This window comes from Mytilus californianus, unplaced genomic scaffold (genome assembly GCF_021869535.1).
Source record: "Mytilus californianus isolate M0D057914Y unplaced genomic scaffold, xbMytCali1.0.p SCAF_11, whole genome shotgun sequence".
NCBI classification, from domain to species: Eukaryota; Metazoa; Mollusca; class Bivalvia; order Mytilida; family Mytilidae; genus Mytilus; species Mytilus californianus.
This window is the reverse complement of record NW_026262593.1, coordinates 13,646,571-13,668,208: the sequence shown is the minus strand read 5'-3', so window position 1 is coordinate 13,668,208 and position 21,638 is coordinate 13,646,571. Positions and strand designations below refer to the sequence as shown.

At 32.8% G+C, this 21,638-nt stretch overlaps 1 protein-coding gene across 8 annotated transcripts; it reads left to right on the top strand.

Annotated features, from left to right (window-relative positions):
• The first annotated feature begins 1,841 nt into the window (after positions 1-1,841).
• On the top strand, positions 1,842-20,641 carry LOC127719596 (integrin-linked kinase-associated serine/threonine phosphatase 2C-like). 8 transcript variants are annotated; one of them, XM_052225823.1, is made up of 10 exons: positions 1,842-1,947; positions 2,303-2,446; positions 4,388-4,505; positions 4,858-4,964; positions 5,717-5,810; positions 6,624-6,711; positions 13,511-13,632; positions 15,812-15,931; positions 18,435-18,516; positions 20,195-20,233. In XM_052225823.1, the coding sequence occupies exons 1-10, from the start codon at positions 1,917-1,919 to the stop codon at positions 20,216-20,218; spliced, it is 930 nt and encodes a 309-aa protein (XP_052081783.1). In that variant the 5' UTR covers positions 1,842-1,916; the 3' UTR covers positions 20,219-20,233. The 8 variants fall into 8 exon arrangements, with proteins under 8 accessions (XP_052081783.1, XP_052081785.1, XP_052081784.1 ...); XM_052225825.1 differs by lacking the exon at positions 20,195-20,233 and adding an exon at positions 20,023-20,077; XM_052225824.1 differs by lacking the exon at positions 20,195-20,233 and adding an exon at positions 19,851-19,889.
• The last annotated feature ends 997 nt before the right edge of the window (positions 20,642-21,638 follow it).

The following is a 21,638-nucleotide window of genomic DNA, read 5'->3' as shown; positions in this document are numbered from 1 at the left end:
TACGAAACGAAGCTACATATTATCAGTCGAGCCCATGTCCTGTAAACTGTTTATTTTAGACTTTTTATAATTTGGATAAATGTTTTACATCATTATAAATCAAACATGAGAATTTGAGTCAAATTGGTGAATATGAATTTGACAAATTGGTGAATATGAATTCAACAAATTGGTATATGTATGATTGTCGACAAATGTTTACCGCGAAAGACATGGTTATCGACAATTGCATGTTTACTTCGAAAGTCATGTAAATCGATAGATTGTTTACCTTGGAGGACATTATTATTCATGGACAAATTTTTTTTCGCTTACAGTATTATATAAGATGGTCATATCATAAAAATGCTAAAAACTATATGTCTTAGAAATAACTGAATATAGTTTTGTGGATAAGCAATTGAGAATTCATATTTGTGATAGTTGGTTTGGCCATGGTTTATACTTCCTTGGTTCATGGTTTGGCGGACTATTCAGTTCAGACCAAAATCATGATTTTTGGTGATAGAAGACAGAGTAAAGTTATGTTCTGCCCAGAGTCATGTATGATCTTCTCATCATGGTCAAGTTGTGTTCTGCCCAAACTCAGCGTAGGATCAAAAGTATATAGTATGCCCTTAATCACAGTATGTACGGACTTATTTTTACAGAGGAAGACAGTTAATCACAGATAAGGTATTATGGGAGTGTAAACACAAATTGATAAAAAAAAAACATACTTTGCCAAAACGTAGAATATTGTGTGAAATGTTGAACAATATAATAAAAATGATTGGTCACCGAGCTTTTTCTTCAAGCTACAGGTTGTGAAAGAATGAAACATTTTGTACGGATTCAGGTAAAAATAGAAATTATGCGATTAGAAGGTGACTAAATGATAGAATTGTGAAACAAAATACGAGAAGATAGCTCATAGAAAATGCTTTCAGAATGCTTTCAGAATAAAAGAAAAAATGGGGTACAAATACGTTTTTCCTGCTATAACATAAGCAGGTAAATGGATTTCTTTTAGAAATTATACGATTTCTAAGTTACTTACCTTTACTGCCCTTATATAAAACTTGAATTGAAACCAAGCAAAAAAAATCTATCTTTGTAAAAATATTAGTTATTGTAAGTTAGAATCACAAAATTGAGTTCATTTGAAAGAAAGTTCACATTACTTAATTGAGTTTCTGCATCAAATTTTGCTGACTTGATTGAAAATTTATACCTATTGTGTTCTGCCAGAGACATGTCTCTAGTTCTGCTATTTTACAGCCCAATTTGAAGAAAGACACCCAGGCTACCTTGACAATAATCAAGGGTTAATATAATCCGCTGATTCATATTCGTATGTATTGCAATATTTAAGAGGAGGCATCTCTACAGAGGAAGTTTGCATCTGTATGTTTTGCATTTTGTTGTATAATTTTGATGTACAGTGCAAGGAATTGTTTAGTACTAGATAAATGCTTGTTCTGTGTTATATATTAGTCGTTTTATTGTATTTCGGTGGTATGATGTTGATTTTTGGTGGTAAATCTTAGTCGTTTTATTGTATTTCAGTTGTATAGTCTGGGACTATTATACTAATATATATAGTCCCAGGTATAATGTTGATTTTCGGTGGTATGTCTTAGTCGTTTTATTGTATTTCTGTGGTATATTTTGGTTATTCCAGAAACACATATGCATGATACATGTATGTGTCTGGTTGTTCTGTAGTATTCTGTCGTGTTCTGTTTTAAACGGACTCTCCGTTCCTGTATTCTTACTTTCAATTTCAGTTATAATAGGTAGTAGCTGATAATTTTATTGTAGTGCTCCGTCAAGAGGAGGCATATAGGCACTGTAGTAATTACTGTAACATCGTTGTATTCGTGTCTTTCCCTATTGCAAATTATCGCCCTGAAAAATTGATTGGTGACAGAAATATGGATTTGTTTGGTGATTTACCTGAACCAAGTAATTAAAGCTCACATTTATTGAAAATGTTATGCTAAATAGTATTTATATATCGTTTACGTAACTATTTTAAACGCCTGTATTTCCCAATTGAATGAATGTGATGTGCGTTCAAGAAATGTTTCATTTCTACTGTTCTGTAGAATCAGTCTAGGACTGTAGAGCTCAACATATTTTATGGTCCTAGTTATAAGTGAAGGGAGGTCTACGTGTATGTGGGAAGGGGGGGGGGGGGGTAAATGGTGAGAGAACCCAAAAACTCAAAAGGTGGATAATTCTTTTATAACATTTTCTGTGTTTCTGTTTTCCCTATCATGACATGGTTTTCTGTTTATTTTGATCTTATTTGTTGTAGGTAAGGAAGGCCAAAGTTTATATGATGATTTGTCTGATCAGTCCCAGACTGTAAAGGGAGCAACTGGACCACAGAAAAGGAATGCTGATTCAGCTGATTTATCTTATCCACAAGATGACAAAACTTCTAAAATAAAAACATCAGGTAATATACATTTGCATCAGATCAGATATGTAACATCAGCAGTTGCTTTAATACGGTAGGTCTTTACACCACTGAACACCACCGCACACCATGCACACCGCCGAACACCACCTAACACAACCGCACACCGCTGAACACCACCGAACACATTAAAATTCCATCTAACACACCTAAATATATTGTTTTCATCTTTATTTATGTATTTGACTTACCTTCTGAACGAGGATATGTTTATACATATAGAAGAAGAAGAAGAAGAAGAAGAGGATATGTTTATACATATAGAAGAAGAAGAAGAAGAATTGTTTATTATAGTGCAACCTGAATATAAAGTATATCGTTACATTAAATACATAATATAAAACTTCAGCCACTGAGCCAAATAGGCTTATGATGCACTGTTTAAATCGTTATTTAACATACATACATATATATATACACAAATTGATAAGAAATGATAACAAGAGAACTAAAAAGAACAGTCTTGCAGGGCTGTTGTCAGAACAGTACACTTTCAAGTCTAACATTTTTTTTAAATACAATTAATTATTGTGATAATTTCACATTAAATAAAATGCTTTAACTTATTTGAACGATTTATTTCTAATAATTGAAAAGTAAAGACCATAAGAAAATATACAATGAAATACAGACAATGTAAATCCGGAAAAATATTGCTGGATCCGGAAGCGTTTTTTTTTTTTTTTTTTTTTTGATTCTCAGCTTTAACATCACTAATGCACATAAAAATGTGCAAAAAAACATGACAATAGGATTAAATTTTACGTAATTTAATCGATTTTATTGTTTTATTGTGTAACATTACTGTTTTTCTTAAGGGTTAGTGGTCTTTTTGGGTGTTCTGTGGTGTTCGACGGTGTGCAGTGGTGTTCGGTGGTGAAAAGACCGACCCGCTTTAATCAATGTCATTAATGGGTCTTAAACGCATCAAAAATCCTGCATCAGAGTCAGGCTTCAGATGCCTACTAAACAATTTTGTATACTAGTTAAGTGAAATGGATGCCACACTTAATTCAGAAACAGAAACATACAAATGTGTACAAAAAACTGTACGTAGTATATTTGCAATTGTAGATCAAAAATATAACACCAACAACACAAAAACCAAAGATGATAAGTTATTTCTATTACTGTGGATTCATTTATTTTCGTGGGTACCAATTTTTGTTGATTGAGATAAAGTTAAAAACTGCATTTTCGTGAATACTGTAAATTCAGAAATTATTGCGATGTTTTTATTATTGCGAAAAATGCTACAGGGTTATAATCGCAATAATTTAAACTCGCATTTTGAAATATTTTATATGAATTAAGCAGGATTTTTCTCAATATCACAAAAATTTAAATCGCATTTTAGTCTAAAATGACAAAATCGCAATAATAAATGCACGCAATAATTTGTGAATTTACAGTATTTGATTTCATGGTTTTGCCAAAGTCTGCATAAACCCTTGTAGAACATTTGTAATTCGTTTAATATTTAAATTCATAGTTCATGTGTACCCTTGAAATCCATGAAAATTGTTTTTTCTCGAATAATAATGAATCCACAACACATTTTATGTTTTTAGCTATCATGACTTCATACATGATATACATGGATTTCTACTTCTTTGAACAGTATTTTATAGGTTAGGATTGTTTTTTCCAAACTGTAGACATGTAAAAATTTTGTGAAGGGATGATAGAATAAAATGGCAGAAATATTTCACTCTTATTATGTAAAAAAAACATTGAGTTATGATGATTTTTTTTAAAAATGTAAATACAGGTAAACTGTGTTTGTAATAAGATCAATGGCAATTGTGCTGTATCAGACATCCATGATGATATGGATATTGGGTACCAGTCATGTATGGAGTCCTATATTACTGTCAAATGTTTTCAATACATGCATTCACATACAAATTGTTTTTTCAGTCAAGTTTAAGCTGAAAGGATTTTTCCAAGAAAGACAAGGAGAGAGAGAAGAGATGCAGGACGCTCATGTTGTTATTGATGATTTTACAAAAGAATTCTCACAATTAGATCCATCCGTGTAAGTACAAATGTATATATTGCATACCAACATGTACAAAAAAATGTGGGATGATGATGTTATTTACAATGAAGGTACTTGTTATATATGTGATTTGAAAGTATGGTAGTTTCATGAATGGGTTTTAGGGGCTGTGTTTTTGCTCGTCAGTTTCTTCTCTTTTAAAGAAAGAAGGAACAATATGAAGAACCTGATATTAATAGACAGTTGTCTGGTTTCAAGATGAGAAGTTAAGTTAACTTTAGAATTATTTTTTTAATTTTTCGGCATCAAGACATACCTTGAAATGACAGTCAAGCTTGATATTTATTATTTTATTTCAGATACTATTTTGTATTTGTTTACATTTCAGATACCGTTTAGCTATTTTTGCTGTGTATGATGGCCATGCTGGATCAAGGGCATCTAGGTTTGCATCACAGAATTTACACAAATATCTGCGAGATAAGTTCCCAAAGGGTAAAGTTGACCTCCCAAAAATTCTGAAATCTATAGAGTGTTTTATCTTTAAAAGTTTGATATATTACTATAAAAAGATTCTATGAAAAATAACTGCTTCTATAAATGACATCCAATATAAAAATAAGTTTAATTTATGAAATGTGAAAGTTGATCTTAAACTGAAGATTGTCTAATGGAGGAAGACATTTTGAGTGTATTGTAAATGTTAACATTTCAATTATATTACATAGTGTCTTGTATATATGCAATCACTTTTTGTTTTTTATCAATGTATGAATATATATAATATAAAAATATGAGTTTATCTGCATTCAGTATAATATATGAATACTCCTAAATTTGAATCTGTGCTGCTTTTTTTTTCACAATTATCAATTTTACCTTATTAATTTTTTAGACATTGTTAATATATATATACACTCTGTCTATTTTTGATCAGATTCAGGAAGCAATTATTGTACAAAAGTTATTTGAGAAAATTGAAAACCAACAAAATATAGATTTTATATAAAAAGGATAACAAAAATCATGAACAACACTAGACGTAGTATTACTACAACGTACTCTAAATACATCACCCACCAACACCTGACTGTAAAACAAATCAGACAGAAATTATAACTTAATTACAATAGTAATATACGTTTTTCCTTATATATTTACACCTGGATTTGTACAGAAGTGACCTGTATGAATATCTACAGGTTGGTACAGACATTTTCATTTGTCATTTCTGTTTGATTTTACAGGTGATGTAACAACAATAGAGAAAGATATAAAGAAGATATTGATAGAAACATTCAAGAAAACGGATGATGATTTTCTTAAACAAGCTACTAAGAGGTAAAAATAGCCTGAAGTTTATGTGAGAAATGATTTTATAGAAAAGATTTCAGTGAGACCCCAGCACAACATCAACACCTTACCAAAAATTGATGATGTTTCCTTCAAGAAAGTCAACAAAATTATTAAACAATTACTTAAATCTCTTGAACTACTATCACCTATTAATGCATATATTTTAGTTGTTTAATATCAGAACTACTCACAAGTGGTTAAGTGGATTTTGATAAAACATAGGCAAAGGAAATCTTTATTTTGACTTAGGATGATGTTCATTAAGGCATGTGAAAAGGTCTTAAACAGTTGTGAAAACAAGGTTTTGGTCTCCAGACAGGAGGCAAATCCTGGTGTCACAAACTTTAGTTTTTGCATAAATAATTTATTGATGCAGTACCTGTAGGTTAATTTGTATCTAAGTCTGCCTCTGAAGATGTCACAAAATGTTTTTGATTTTTCAGGTGACAATGAATACCGGTAGTATCATAGAAGAAAGGAAATTTAGTTACAATGAAATCAATTTTTGACAATCAAAATGATTATTTACACATGTCATGATTAGGCAATTTTCCTTTATAATAGTTTCTTAAAAATGTAATCAATTTAATTGTGAAAAACAACCAAGAATTTCACAGAGTGTTTTAAATTCAACTTGAAAATAAAGCTTTCTCAATTTCCATTCTCAATTTTACTAACTTTGTAATATTTATATTATTTGTGAAATGTCTATCTTTATAAACAGAATCACATACAGTTTAGTTCTGATAAACACTCTGAAGCAATTTTGTTCCAAAATACAGTTGTCATATATTGTAGTAAACCAGTATGGAAAGATGGAACAACAGCTACAGTCATACTGGCAATTAATGACACATTGTATATAGCAAGTCTTGGGGACAGCCAGGTAAGTGTGGACTTACAAATATTGTAGCCTCGAGCATCACTGATTGTTAATTGTCGAAAATGCTCATGAATCATGTGCAGCAAAATTGGTACCGTTAATGTTATTGATAACTTTATTGAATGTCAAGGTCAATGATTAAGTTTCAAATGCACTAAAAATTAAAATTTCAGTTACAATGTTTTTACTTTAATAATGTTGAACTAAAAAATGAGGATTCACATGTCTTGTTCAGAGAAAACCAAATTTAGATTTACAAAACATGTACATGCATGTAGCAATTAACAGTATTAAGAAGAAAAGAAAGTACTAAGACAAAGAAGGCAGAGGGGGATTTAACAAGGAGGGGTCTGGGCCTCTCTTATGGAGCTACATATATGGTTAATTTCCTAGACCTTTTTATGTCCCACTCCAAACTTTGCCTAGTTTTGGGGCCATGGTCCCTCTTTTTTCAAAATCCTGGATCCACATCTGGAATGTATTATTGTACCCCATGCAACACGTTGCGGGGGACATAGAAATTCAGGGGGTACGTCCGTCTGTCCTGTCTTGTTAGTGCTCTCACATGTACAATTCTTGCCAGATTTTTATGAAACTTATATCATAGGTTTATATCAGCAATGTCTTGGACTTGTTCGAAAATCAGTTCCTGTCAATTACTTTTAAAAGAGTTATGCCCCTTGGAAAATTTAATTATATTGAAAATTGCATCATTAGCGCTCTCATTTGTACAATTCTTGCCAGATTTTTATGAAACTTATATCATAGGTTTATATTAGCAATGTCTTGGACGAGTTCAAAAATCAGTGCAGACCAATTATTTTTAATAGAGTTCTGCCCCTTGGAAACATTAATTATATGGAAAATTGCAGTGTTGGCGCTCTCATGTGTTCAATTCTTGCCAGATTTTTATGAAACTTATATCATAGGTTTATATCAGCAATGTCTTTGATGAGTTAGAAAATCAGTGCCGATCAATTATTTTTAAAAGATTGATGTCCCTTGGAAACATTAATTGTATGGAAAATTGCAGTGTTAGCGCTCTCATGTGTACAATTCATGCTAGAATTTTCTGAAACTTTAATCATAGGTTTATATAAACAATATCTTTGAAGAGTTTGAAAATCAGTGCTGATCAATTATTTTTAAAAGAGTTATGCCCCTTGGAAATATTAATTATATGGAAAATTGCCTTAAAGGTGCTCGTATGTTTACAATTCTTGCCAGATTTTTATGAAATTCGTATTATAGGTTTATATCATCATTGTCTTTGATGAGTTCAAAAATCAGTGCCAATCAATTATTTTTAGGCAGTTAAGCTGCCTTATGCGAGCACCCTAGATTTGTGTTCTACCCAATAAATGCTGAAATACGTGCCATTGTTATTATCTAGCTGGATATAATGTTATTTATAACTAATTGAATAGTTTTTTCATACTTTTAATTCTGGATTACAAAAATATGACCAGAAAAAACCTTAAATGATCGTCGAACCACCCAAAAGTTTTGAAGTTGCACATAGGAAGTAGAGCACATTAGGAATCCTTATGTAGTTTATTATCCCCTGTGCTTTTGGCAAAGATGTCAAAGAACAATTGTATGAAATATTTAATCGCCGAAAATCTTTAAAGACAAGTAGTTTAGATTTCCCAAATGGCAAAAGTCGTAGGAATATTGTTTGTCGTCAATACGTGTTACAACTACGTCAGTAGTCTATTAATAAGTTCCACTGTTCATGCTGTTGGCGGCAATTTCAAATTAGAAGACGAAATTTTCGTATCTTTTCAATTTGGAGGCAGGGGTTCAAATTAGCGGTGGTCCGAGGTCCGCGACCTTCCACTTTTGCAATCGGACTCTCGACTTGGTTACTAGCTACGCCCGACGGACCTTTCACTTGAAAGAAAATTAAAAATAACTTTGCAAACCTTTTTACCAAAGTCTCTAAATAAACGATCTCAAAACGTATTTTCATCTTTATTATTCATGACAGCGATGTTCATTTTGTTCAACCGCTAGCTTTATGCAGATAATCGCCTACAAGTAATGTGTAAATTCGAGTAAAATCGTATCTGACTGACAAAAACAACATTGAAAAACAATGGATGCCGTGTAGACAATTACAATATCGGGTCCGATTCCGGAAGCGGATAAGGGTAATTCCGGGTTTTGGAGATCAACTACAAATAAAATTTCAGGCAGGTGACAAAATACATCTATGCATGGTAAATAAATATAAACACTAGAAATGGAAACCAAAAGATATATGTAAAAGAAAGAAAAAGCAAAAAATATTTGATACAGAAACTCAAAATTACTTTTTGACAAATTTTAATGTCAAAATCCAATACAATGTGACAGCTGGGAACAGTATATCTAACAATATATATGTTCCTGGTGACAGTATAAATCTTCTTTATCAGTGATAAATGTTGATAATGCATGTAAGATGCTTTTAAAGTATAAACATATTACTGCAATTTTTTTCTCAATTTTGAAGGGTCAGTTAACATAGCTGGAAGTTTCTTACTTTGTTTTCGCAAATAGTGCAACTAGATTATATGATACCTGAATGTAAGCAATTCATATGATATATAGGTGGAATCCTTTGGGTCACTCTACCCCCTCCTGTTTGATAACTTTGAAACGGATGAGATCCCCACCCCTAAACCATATATATTCATGTATGGGACTATATAACTAATCAAATGAAATATAGGGGGAAGTCCCTAGGGTTACTCCACCCCTCCTGTTTGAGAACTTGGAAACAGTCGAGATCCCCACCCCTAAACCATATATATTCATGTATGGGACAATATAACTAATCAAATGAAATACAGGGGAGTCCCTGGGGTCACCCCAACCCTCCTGTTTTGGAACTTTGAAATGGTCGAGATCCCCACCCCATAACCAAATATATTCATGTATGGGACAATATAATAAATCAAATGAAATATAGAGGGAGTCCCTGCGGTCACCCCACCCCTCCTGTTTGAGAATTTGGAAACGGTCAAGATCCCAAGACAAGACAAGACAAGACAATTTATTTAAACTTAAGCACACGTATGGTGCTACAAGAGGATAACAATTATACATTAACAATTACATATATACTTATACATTTACAAGCAAGACACACAACAAATAAATAAGTTATATCATACAATAAAATTGAAATAAACCATAGTTGGTTGATTTGTTTGCAAAATTCTTAATTGCAACGTGGATATGAAGTTATTGTAACATGCTTTGTATTATGAAAATATTTTTTCAATATGTCTTAGAAACATGCACACTTTTGTTAGCAGTGGCACGTTACAGTGTGATAATAGACCAGTAAGTTTCAATTGGGAAGGATTTTGTGTGTAATATGTAGGTATATATCTTTCTCTTAAAGACATAATTTGTTCATTGGAGCATACAAAAAAATAATGATCCCATAAACCATACATATTCATGTATGTGACAATATAACAAATGAAATGAAATATAGGGGGAGTCCTTGGGGGTCACCCCACCCCTCCTGTTTGAGAACTTGGAAACGGTCGAGATCCACCCCTTAACCATATATATTGATGTATGGGACAATATAACAAATCATATGAAATATAGGTTGAGTGCTTGGGGCCACTCTACCCCTTCCTGTTTGAGAATTTGAAAACGGTCGAGATCCCCACCCTAAACCATATATATTCATGTATGGGACAATATAACAAATCAAATGAAATATAGGGGCAGCTCCTATGGTCACTGTAAACCATCCTGTTTGAGAACTTGGAAACGGTCGAGATCCTCACCCCGAAACCATATATACTCATGTATGGGACTATATAACAAATCAAATGAAATATAGGGGAGTCCCTGCAGTCACCCGACCCCTCCTGTTTGAGAACTTGGAAACAGTCGAGATCCCGACCTCTTAATTAAACCATATATATTCATGTATGGGACAGCAGAACTTATCAAATGAAATATAGGGAGAGTCCTAAGGTTCACCCTACCCCCTCCTGTTTGATAACTTGGAAACAGATGAGATCCCCACCCCTAAACCATATATACTCATGTATTTGGCAATATAACAAATCAAATGAAAAATAGGGGAAGTCACTGGGGTCACCCCACCCCCTCCTGTTTGAAAACTTGATAACGGACGAGATCCCCACCCCTAAACCATATATATATTCATGTATGGGACAACATAAAAAATCAAATGAAACATAGGGTTAGTCTCTAAGGTCACCCCATCCCCTCTTGTGTGTGTTTTAAGAACTTGTAAAAGTTTGAGATACCAACTCCTAAACCATATTCATTCCTGTTCGTCATTTCAAACAGATTTGAATGACATACAAGGTCAATCTCATAGGCATCACATATGCATATCACTTTACTAGACCTAATCAATGTGTACTAGACTTTGCCCAATGTCAGGCGACCATGGGAATGAATAATTATGGCAGCTTTGTTTGGGAGACTTCTTAACAGCATTCTGTTACAATTATTTCTTGTTTATTATAAAATTTTATTGATGCAAAAAATGAGCAGGTTTAAAGAATTTACCTTAATTATATTTTGAATAATTTCTGGTTCTATAAAAAATTTCATTTTAATATGGCTCATTTTAAAGAAAACATATCTTTCAAGCCCAAGAGTGTTTGACCAACTTTATTATAATCACCTGTCATTTTATTCCAAACTTAGACATCATGGACTTGGGGTGAAGGCGGGGGTCATTTACATTTACTATGGGCAGGTCAGTCAGACCTCACCTTTGATCCCCGTAGTAGTAAACATTTGTCTGATTTGTGTCTCATAACTTTTGCACTGTAGAACACAAACTCAGTTTTCTTTCCAGGGAAGCAAGTCCATGCATACTATTACAAGCTCGTACTAAGTCAACTTGAACTACTAACAGTCAACTAATACCAACGTTAACTATCAACTAGAACAACTGCAATCATTTCGAACTTGTACCACTGCAGACACATGACCATTAAAAATATACTTGATATATGCGTTGCTTTTGAAAACCTTGATAAAATATGAATTATTTGCCTTAATAATTAATTCATTAAATGAACATAAATGCACAATATATGAATGTTTAATGTTTGTTCTTTTAAATCTTAAAAAAAATGAAGCAACATAGCCACAGTTTTCATAATTATGTTTGCCTTGGTTTTTGGTTAACTGCCTTACAGCGCTTACAGTGCTTTGATTTAAAGAGTAATGTCCCTTGGAAATATTGATTATATGGAAAATTGCATTGTCAGCACACTCATGTGTACAATTATTGCCAGAAATTTATGAAACTTATATCATAGGTTTATATCAGCAATATCTTTGTCACTTTTTAAAATAAGTGCTGATTAAACAGGGGTTCAAATTAACATTTGGTACTGGAAGGTCCAGGACCTTTGACACTCCAAACTGAAAGGTCCACAACCTAAATCCCAGGTCCTACTTTTACATGAAATATTTCATAACTCAATAAGATACAAAATTAATGTGCTTTTGGAGTAAGATTAGTTTGTTTCATCATATTTGAACTGCATGTGATGTTTCTTTTCTCATATAATGGGCTATCCAGCGAATAAACAGTTTACAACCTTCAATATTGAAGTACTGCTTACACATCAACACCATTTTTGCACTGGATTTCAAGAATAAATTCATAGTAACTGAAGGGTTTCCCTTTTTTGCAATACTGTATGCAGTGTTGAAAAGAACCTTATATCTATTTAACTGATTAGGCTTACATTGCTGCTTGAGAATACATGTACATTGTCCAAGTTTAGCGTCTGACAATTAATCTTTAGACTTAAAATTTGGGTCACTTTCATGGATCCACTGCTTTAAACAAGATAAATGCTTGGGTGTCACTTCGTATATTTTTATTGGGTCTATTTTAAGATTTTGTGTTCCCCTTACAAGTGCACTTTCTTTTTCTGAATGGGTGGGGAAATTCTGGTAGTATGTGCATGCCATTAGACCAGTTGATTCATCAAAATATAGGCACAGTTTGATCAATTTTCCAGTGGGGCTTAAATGTCCGTTCCTGTTTTTCACGATCGCATTTTTGGTCTTAAGTGAGATCTTCATTTGATTTCTTTTGAAGACGTTGAAGACACAGGCACTTGTTTCTATCCATGGGAAGGTTGAATATCCTTCTATATTTATGGATAGTCGACCTTCCCATGGATAGAAACAAGTGCCTGCATGTGGTTGAAGACTGTTCATAATCTTCAGGCTTTCTCTTGGAAGACGTGACACCAAAGTAAAACAGACTCATTTTATTCAAAATGTCTAAATGATTTGTCACATGACTTCTTGCAACTATTTATAACCTTGTGTTTCCAAGAAATACAAGGTTAAAAATAACTTTTATCACTCGTCAGCAAGGTCAGGGATGAAACATTTTTTTATCTCAATTTCAATAATAATATGGCTTAAAAATGACGATACAGATGGTTAAAAAGGTCAGCAAAGATCATTTTTATTTCCTTTAAAATCAAAGGTCCGTCGGGTGTAGCTAGTAACCAAAACGAAAGTCCGATTGCAACAGTGGAAGGTCACGGACCTCGGACCACCGCGAATTTGAACCCCTGTCAAATAGTTTTAACGAGTTATAATGGAAAGCACATTGCATCTGCTCTGAAGCCTTCATTTCTCTAAGATATTAATAAAAAGTTTTAAAGAACAACAAAAAAGTGCTTTTTAGTTATTGCCCTTGTACTTTGGATAGATTAAGATATGTGCAATGCAGGGGACATTGGAACTCTGTTCTTTTATTGATTGTGTTTAACAGGCTTTTTTGTGTCGATATAAAGAAGAAACAAAGAAATGTTCACCCATACATCTAACAACAGTCCATGATCCATCCTTGTATGAAGAAAGAATGAGGATACAGAAGGCTGGAGGACATGTTCAGTAAGTTTTTATACTCAACCTCAAATCAGTAAATGGGGAAGCTCTTAATTGTCAGTATATGTCCAGTTGATTGTGATCAGTTGCCGTATATCAGGTTTTTTTCGCTTCTGCTTTTTTTTTCAGATTTGATGACAAAATGGACAGATAAATTTTTCACTGTGTATAATTTTCGCTAAATGGAAAAATACACGTGAAAAAATCCCTGTATTGTATTGTTAAAGATGTAAACAACATAAAATTGATTGACTGTCAGATAATCAATTGCAAATAAGTACAAGTACTAAAAACTAAAATACACAGATTTGGAGATCAGGTTATGACAACAATCAATAGATCGTCGCTAATTAACATTATTGAACATGTCACTGATAAAACTGATTCAGGCCATAATCTTGCCAGCGAAATGACGATTTAAGTTGCCAAAGAATTTTGAAAATCGCTAAAAACTCGCCAGCTGACTGACTACATAGCGAAGTCAAGTCGCTATCAAAATCGGTTAAAGGGAGACAACTTGTGATTTACAAGTCGCACAGGTAAACAAAAATGGCAACTGACATGGAAAATCGTGATTTTCGAAACGACCAAGGACTTATAAGTTTGAAGATTGACAACTTTAAACATCCTTGGATTTATCATTTAAAGCTATTGAAACGAGAAACCAAGTGACTGTTTGAGTTATCATTTTATGATGATTTTCATCATGAGGATGTTGCGTAATCACTCAGCTGATTTGTTTTCAGTATTTTAATTTGATACGAGTCGATCAGTTGTACTATTTGGTTGGTTAGGGGGTGGGAATTTAGGGGTGATTTTTTTCTATACATTGATAAAAATTGAAATGTAATCTTTTATAACAGAAATGATAAAAATTAGCTCTTTATCAGTTGATTTATACCTGATTGACAGATATCTTCATTTATAGGTCTACAACCATTCACGAGAATCTCAAATACAACTGACATGATGTCCTGGACATTAAATAATGTTTTACTAAATTATGACAAAAAGCCAAGTCATCAGATAAACTAAGAGTCATATTTTTCTGGTTTTTTAAAAATAAATTGAGGCAGATGCACACAAGATTAATGCATGATATACTAGCAACACATTTTATTGAAATTTAATTCAAGTTGACATTACACATGATATGACTAAATAAATAACAACTATATTGTCTTAATATTTTTATTAAGAATCTTCTATATATACAATATCATTTATAAACACTGCAAGTATATTTTTAATTGCATATATAAAACAATTTCCTTAATGATAAGCACGAAAACACTACACAGCCGAAACAGTAAGGAATTTCACTTCTCCAAGAAGTTGACCACTTCTCCCTATTCGCCGTTTCAGAATCTAATGCATTCTGGGTAATATTTTCAAAAGCATACACCAAAACATTTTGATTGGTTTAAAACATTCTTAACTGGAATTTCAAACAATGACGTAACATTATTTTTATTTAGGTGTACAAACAATTAGAATACCCATAGTCCTTTAGATTATGAAAAGGCGAATTCTCTCATGGAAGGAGAAGTTACTTCTCCCTCTCCAAATCCTAGATTAGGCCCTGCACTGATTGCTATTTTGTTAAAAGGTATGACATGTATAAGTAGCCAATTCAATTATTATGAAAACAGAGATCCTAATCAAATATGCACATTCTTGTGATCTGTCAATCAAAACAGAATAAAAAAAATAAGAAGATGTGGTATAATTGCCAATGAGACAACTCTCAACCAGAGACAAAATGAGTTAACAACATTTTTCAAGTGAAATTTCTTCCTTTAAAAGAAAGACTAAGGTCCTGTATAAATCATCAGTGTAAAGAATGGGAGGTCCTTCATTTTTTTAATTCAAAAATTAAGAAAAAGACAGGTTCCTGACTTCGAACCCTTGTTAAAAATGGATAGAGATCTAGTAAATAGATGAAAGTCAATTTCATTAATAAGTATTATTAAAAGGAAGGAATATGAAATAAAAATGACAGCTAACCTTTGACCTTTAAAAATCAATTGCTAGAAGGGTAAGGTATGATCATTATTAGAAGTGCCCTCAGGAGTCTAGGTGATTGTACATTTGGCCTCTCTTGTAGTATTGTTCATCTGTAGTTATTTTTTTTTTTCTGATGTATATATTGAATGTGCCCTTTGGCTTTTCTTTTTATGTCTAGTGAAGGCAGAGTAATGGGAGCACTTGAAGTGTCCAGATCTATTGGAGACGGTCCTTATAAAAATCATGGTGTATCTTGTGTACCTGATGTCAAAAAATGTCAGCTGACCCAAGGAGATAGGTTTGTACAAAGTCATATATTTTTGGCTGGGGTGGAATAAGATCCCAGAACCCTGAAACTTAACAGGACAATTGCACATATGTTGACATTTTGCACCTGCTATTATGGCATTTTTTGTAGAATTTTTACATTTCATATTTCAAATATCTAAATGTTCAGTATAGAGCATTCTCCATTTTTAAAGAAACATTCTGTGCAATCTGGCCATTTGAGTTTTTATCTATTTTTTATGTACCTGATGTCAATAAATGTCACATAAACTTAGGAGATAAATTTGTATAAAATCATACATATTTTGTGTAATGTCAGCTGAAAAGTTCAAATTGCTGATTATTGTCGAGCCTGCAACTTTTGTCGCAGAAAGCTCGACATAGGGATAGTGATCCGGCGGCGGCGTTAGCTAACTTCTTAAAAGCTTTATATTTTAGAAGGTGGAAGGTCTGGATGCTTCATACTTTGTATATGGATGCCCCATGTTACGAAGTTTCCGTTAGTCACATGTCCAATGTCCTTGACCTCATTTTCATGGTTCAGTGACTACTTGAAAAAAAAGTTAAGATTTTTTGTAATGTTAAATTTTCTCTTATTATAAGTAATAGGATAACTATAGTTGGTATGTGCGTACCTTGCAAGGTCCTCATGCCCGTCAGACAGTTTTCACTTGACCTCGACCTAATTTCATGGATCAGTGAACAAGGTTAAGTTTTGGTGGTCAAGTCCATATCTCAGATACTATAAGCAATAGGTCTAGTATATTCGGTGTATGGAAGGACTGTAAGGTGTACATGTCCAACTGGCAGGTGTCATCTGACCTTGACCTCATTTTCATGGTTCAGTGGTTATAATTAAGTTTTTGTGTTTTGGTCTATTTTTCTTATACTGTATGCAATAGGTCTACTATATTTGGTGTATGGAATGATTGTAAGGTGTACATGCCTAGCTGGCAGGTGTCATCTGACCTTGACTTCATTTTCATGGTTCAGTGGTCAAAGTTAAGTTTTTGAGTTTTGGTCTTTTTTTCTAATACTATATGCAATAGTTCAACTATATTTGGTGTATGGAAATATTTTATGATCTATTTGTCAGTCATGCAGGTTTTTTTTTACCTTGACCTCATTTTCAAGGTTCATTGCTCAGTGTTAAGTTTTTGTGTTTTGGTCTGTTTTTCTTAAACTATAAGCAATAGGTCAAATATATTTGTTGTATGGAAGAATTGTTAGCTGTACAGGCCTGCTAGCATGGTTCATCTGACCTTGACCTCATTTTCATGGTTCATTGGTCTATGTTTAGTTTACTTGGTTAATGTTAAGTTTATGTGACAGTTGTAATAAAGCTTTATATTTAGGACTATCAACATAATATCAATGATTAGTAAAGAAGGCGAGACATTTCAGCGTGTGCACTCTTGTTCTGATTAAATAATTGTTTTTATCAATATTGAACATAGTTTAGTTCCTTGAATGGCATCTCACCAAAAAAAATTTGATTACCCTGCCCAAAACTGCCAGATGATGACCACCATGAAATATAGTTTGAACTAGTACCTTATAAATAATACATGTACTTTTACAACAATCTGATTAAAATACAGATCCTTTGGGCCACACTTAAAAATCTTTTGGTTTTCCCAAACCCTACCCATAGGTAGAGGCAGTAGATAGGTAGGTAGGTAGGCATTTTCTTCTTCTTTTTTTCGGCAAAGAGAAATTGAAGTGTCAGATGTTTTTTAGTCTTCATGCCTATCTGATAATAAAAAACTTTTTCACATCAGGACAATAAAAGATTTTGAGTAGGCAGTTACTTTCTGGGTAGGTAGGGTTAATGCAAACAAATGTATTCTTTTTTATGGCCTTGTCCAGGCTTGCTTGCAAGAATCTGACAACACTTCATTCTACTTTCTATTCTGGTAATAACCAGCCAATGAAACTTCTACCTTCAAATTTCTGAAGGCCTGTACTAATTCAGACAAAACTAGAGGATCTGGTAAGGACTGTTCCATAAAAACATACATAGGACCCAGGGAAGGCACTTCCAAATCTCATCTATGGGTGGGTGTCATCTATGTTGTTGCATAGTGGAAATGAAAGTGAAATTTTAATTTGCCTCTGTAGGTGGTTACCCCATTTTTAAAGTGCCTACCCTGGGTACCATGTATGTTTTAATGGAACAGCCCTAAGGGCTTTTAAACAGAAAGTAGAACAGAATGTTGTCAGATTCTTGTAAATGAAGCATGGGCACAGGATATGTATTTGAATATGATTATTTCAAAGGATAAAAGCTATAACCCTACGATGATATAGTTTCCAAGAAACTCCTTCTCATTCGAGGAACCATCTAAAAACAGACATTTTGGATAAATGTCAAAGATGTAGTATTAACCAAACAGCACCATTTCAACAAAAAGCAAATTTTGAAGTTATAAGTTTTTTAAGATTCCCTTACCATATGAGAAGTTGATTAAACAGATGATAATACCATGTACAGTGAACATCTTATATTTCAGGTATATAGTGTTAGCATGTGATGGTTTATGGAAGAAATTTAAACCAGAAGATTGTATAGCATTTACAAATAAAATATTAGAAGTAAGTATAAGAATTAACAGTCAATTTATATAGAAAGTGTGTCTGATTTTGGTTGTTCCTGTCTCTTTTTTTTTATTCCTGAGCCTGGGTCAGATTAGTTAAGGTATCTAGATCATAACTGATCAAATCATTTATATATTTAAAAAGACCTATAGATTCTACATTTTTATGATTTTACCACAATGCTAATAATGAAAAAAAATCCCATTTAATCAAATTAGACTGAATGTGTTTTATGTTTGTGGGATTTTATTACTAGTCAACAAGGTACATGAATGTTTTTCATGTTTTCAGGATTCTACTATACAAGGTACATGAATGTTTTTCATGTTTTCAGGATTCTACTATGCAAGGTAAAATTGAGAATGGAAATGTGAAATATGTCAAAGAGACAACAACCGGACCAAAGAGCAAACAACAGCCGAAGGCCACCAATGGGTCTTCAACGCAGCAAGAAAATCCAGCACCTGGAGGTGGTCCTCAGCTGGCCCTAAATAAAATTGTGTACTAGTTCAGTAAAAATGGACGTCACACTAAACTCCAAAACATATAAATGAACTAAAATTAAAAAAAACATACAAGACTAACAAAGGCCAGAGGCTCCTGACTTGGGACATGCGCAAAAATGTGGCGGGGTTAAACATGTTTTGTGAGATCTCAACCCTCCCCCTATACCTCTAGCCAATGTAGAATAAAGAAACACATAGCAATACATGTTTTTCATGTTTTCAGAGTTCTACTATACAAGGTACATGAATGTGTTTTATGTTTTCAGGGTTCTACTATACAAGGTACATGAATGTTTTTCATGTTTTCAGGGTTCTACTATACAAGGTACATGAATGTGTTTTATGTTTACAGGATTCTACTATACAAGGTACATGAATGTTTTTTATGTTTTCAGGATTCTACTATACAAGGTACATGAATGTGTTTTATGTTTACAGGATTCTACTATACAAGGTACATGAATGTTTTTCATGTTTACAGAGTTCTACTATACAAGGTACATGAATGTGTTTTATGTTTTCAGGATTCTACTATACAAGGTACATGAATGTGTTTTATGTTTACAGGATTCTACTATACAAGGTACATGAATGTGTTTTATGTTTACAGGATTCTACTATACAAGGTACATGAATGTGTTTTATGTTTACAGGATTCTACTATACAAGGTACATGAATGTGTTTTATGTTTTCAGGGTTCTACTATACAAGGTACATGAATGTGTTTTATGTTTACAGGATTCTACTATACAAGGTACATGAATGTGTTTTATGTTTTCAGGGTTCTACTATACAAGGTACATGAATGTGTTTTATGTTTACAGGATTCTACTATACAAGGTACATGAATGTTTTTCATGTTTTCAGGGTTCTACTATACAAGGTACATGAATGTGTTTTATGTTTACAGGATTCTACTATACAAGGTACATGAATGTGTTTTATGTTTTCAGGATTCTACTATACAAGGTACATGAATGTTTTTCATGTTTTCAGGATTCTACTATACAAGGTACATGAATGTTTTTCATGTTTTCAGGGTTCTACTATACAAGGTACATGAATGTGTTTTATGTTTACAGGATTCTACTATACAAGGTACATAAATGTTTTTCATGTTTTCAGGGTTCTACTATACAAGGTACATGAATGTGTTTTATGTTTACAGGATTCTACTATACAAGGTACATGAATGTTTTTCATGTTTTCAGGGTTCTACTATACAAGGTACATGAATGTGTTTTATGTTTTCAGGGTTCTACTATACAAAGCACAGATGACAAAACTGCAGACGACCTAAGATATGAGACTGCTTGCAATAAACTAGCCAACGAAGCTGTGTTCCGCTTGAGTGCAGATAATGTGACGGTTTTAATTATTGCAATTCAACCGAATAAGTAAATGTCATTGGAGGAAAATTGAAACTTGATTTTTTTATGTTGATTATGAAAATAATACTTTATCTTCGTTTTGTCATACTTATACTCATCATTTATGCCAAATGAAAAATGTTTCTGGTTCCAAGATCCTTCTCATCTGAAAATATGCCTCAAGGTCTTTTTTTATTTGTGGTAAAGATTGGATGAAATGCAATTAAAACCCTATTATCACTGGCTTTATAGCTATATTTTTCAGTTTCCTTGCCTCATTTCTACCTCTAAGAGTACAAACGACATAGTGCAGTGAGGTGAACATTCTATAGATATTATCCATTTCAAGCAATTTGTTAATGATATATACTCAGATATCCAAGTTTCAAAAAGATGTGTATGTGTATAAATATAAAACTAAGATGTGGTATGATTCTCCTCCAGAGACCAAATGACATAGAAGTTAACAACAATAGATCACCATACGGCCTTCAACAATGAGCAAAACCCATACCACATAGTAAGCTATAAAAGGCTCGAAATGACAAATGTAAAACAATCCAAACGAGAAAACTAATGACCTGATTTATGTAGAAAACAAAGAAAGAAAAAAACAAATATGATGTACAGCAATAAACAACAACCAATGAATTACAGGCTCCTGACTTGGCAAGGAAACTATTTTATTGAAAATTACATAAGTTGTGCATGGTGTATGAATCTATCTGTTCTAAAAAATACTTTTATGGACATAGGAAGATAGCTCCATTTGAAAATATTTCCTTCCATTGCTTTTAAATACTGCAATGTTTAATTTTTAATTTCACATTGCAAAATGGAAGCAATTTTTACTCTTCAGTTGGAGCAAGCACTTTGAGTAGAATTTATCAGGGAAAGTTAAAAATTCATTATGGTTCTTTTCATCTCTAGAATATGCATGAAGACCTTTATCTGAGATCTTAAATTCTTTTACAGAAATAATACAGTCCTTATAATTCAATAAAGTACATAAAATACTGACCTTACATTTGTCTTCATAAGATATCCTTCACAATCTGATACAAAATCTTACATGATCCTATCCAATACTAGATTACCCCTACTTATTCTTTCACATCAATCTTCTCTCTATATACAATATGAGAGCCTTTTTATATGTACCAAGTATCCACTATTACTGGTACCAACTGAATGTTTAATAAAAACACCATGGCTCCGTCAGTATATATCTCTTATTGAGGA

Coding starts and splice junctions, on each gene's coding strand:
- LOC127719596 (XM_052225822.1), top strand. CDS start 1,917: ATGGATTTGTTTGGTGATTTACCTGAACCAA. Junction 2,447..4,387: donor TTCTAAAATAAAAACATCAG/GTAATATACATT, acceptor TTGTTTTTTCAG/TCAAGTTTAAGCTGAAAGGA. Junction 13,633..15,811: donor AAGGCTGGAGGACATGTTCA/GTAAGTTTTTAT, acceptor TTTTATGTCTAG/TGAAGGCAGAGTAATGGGAG.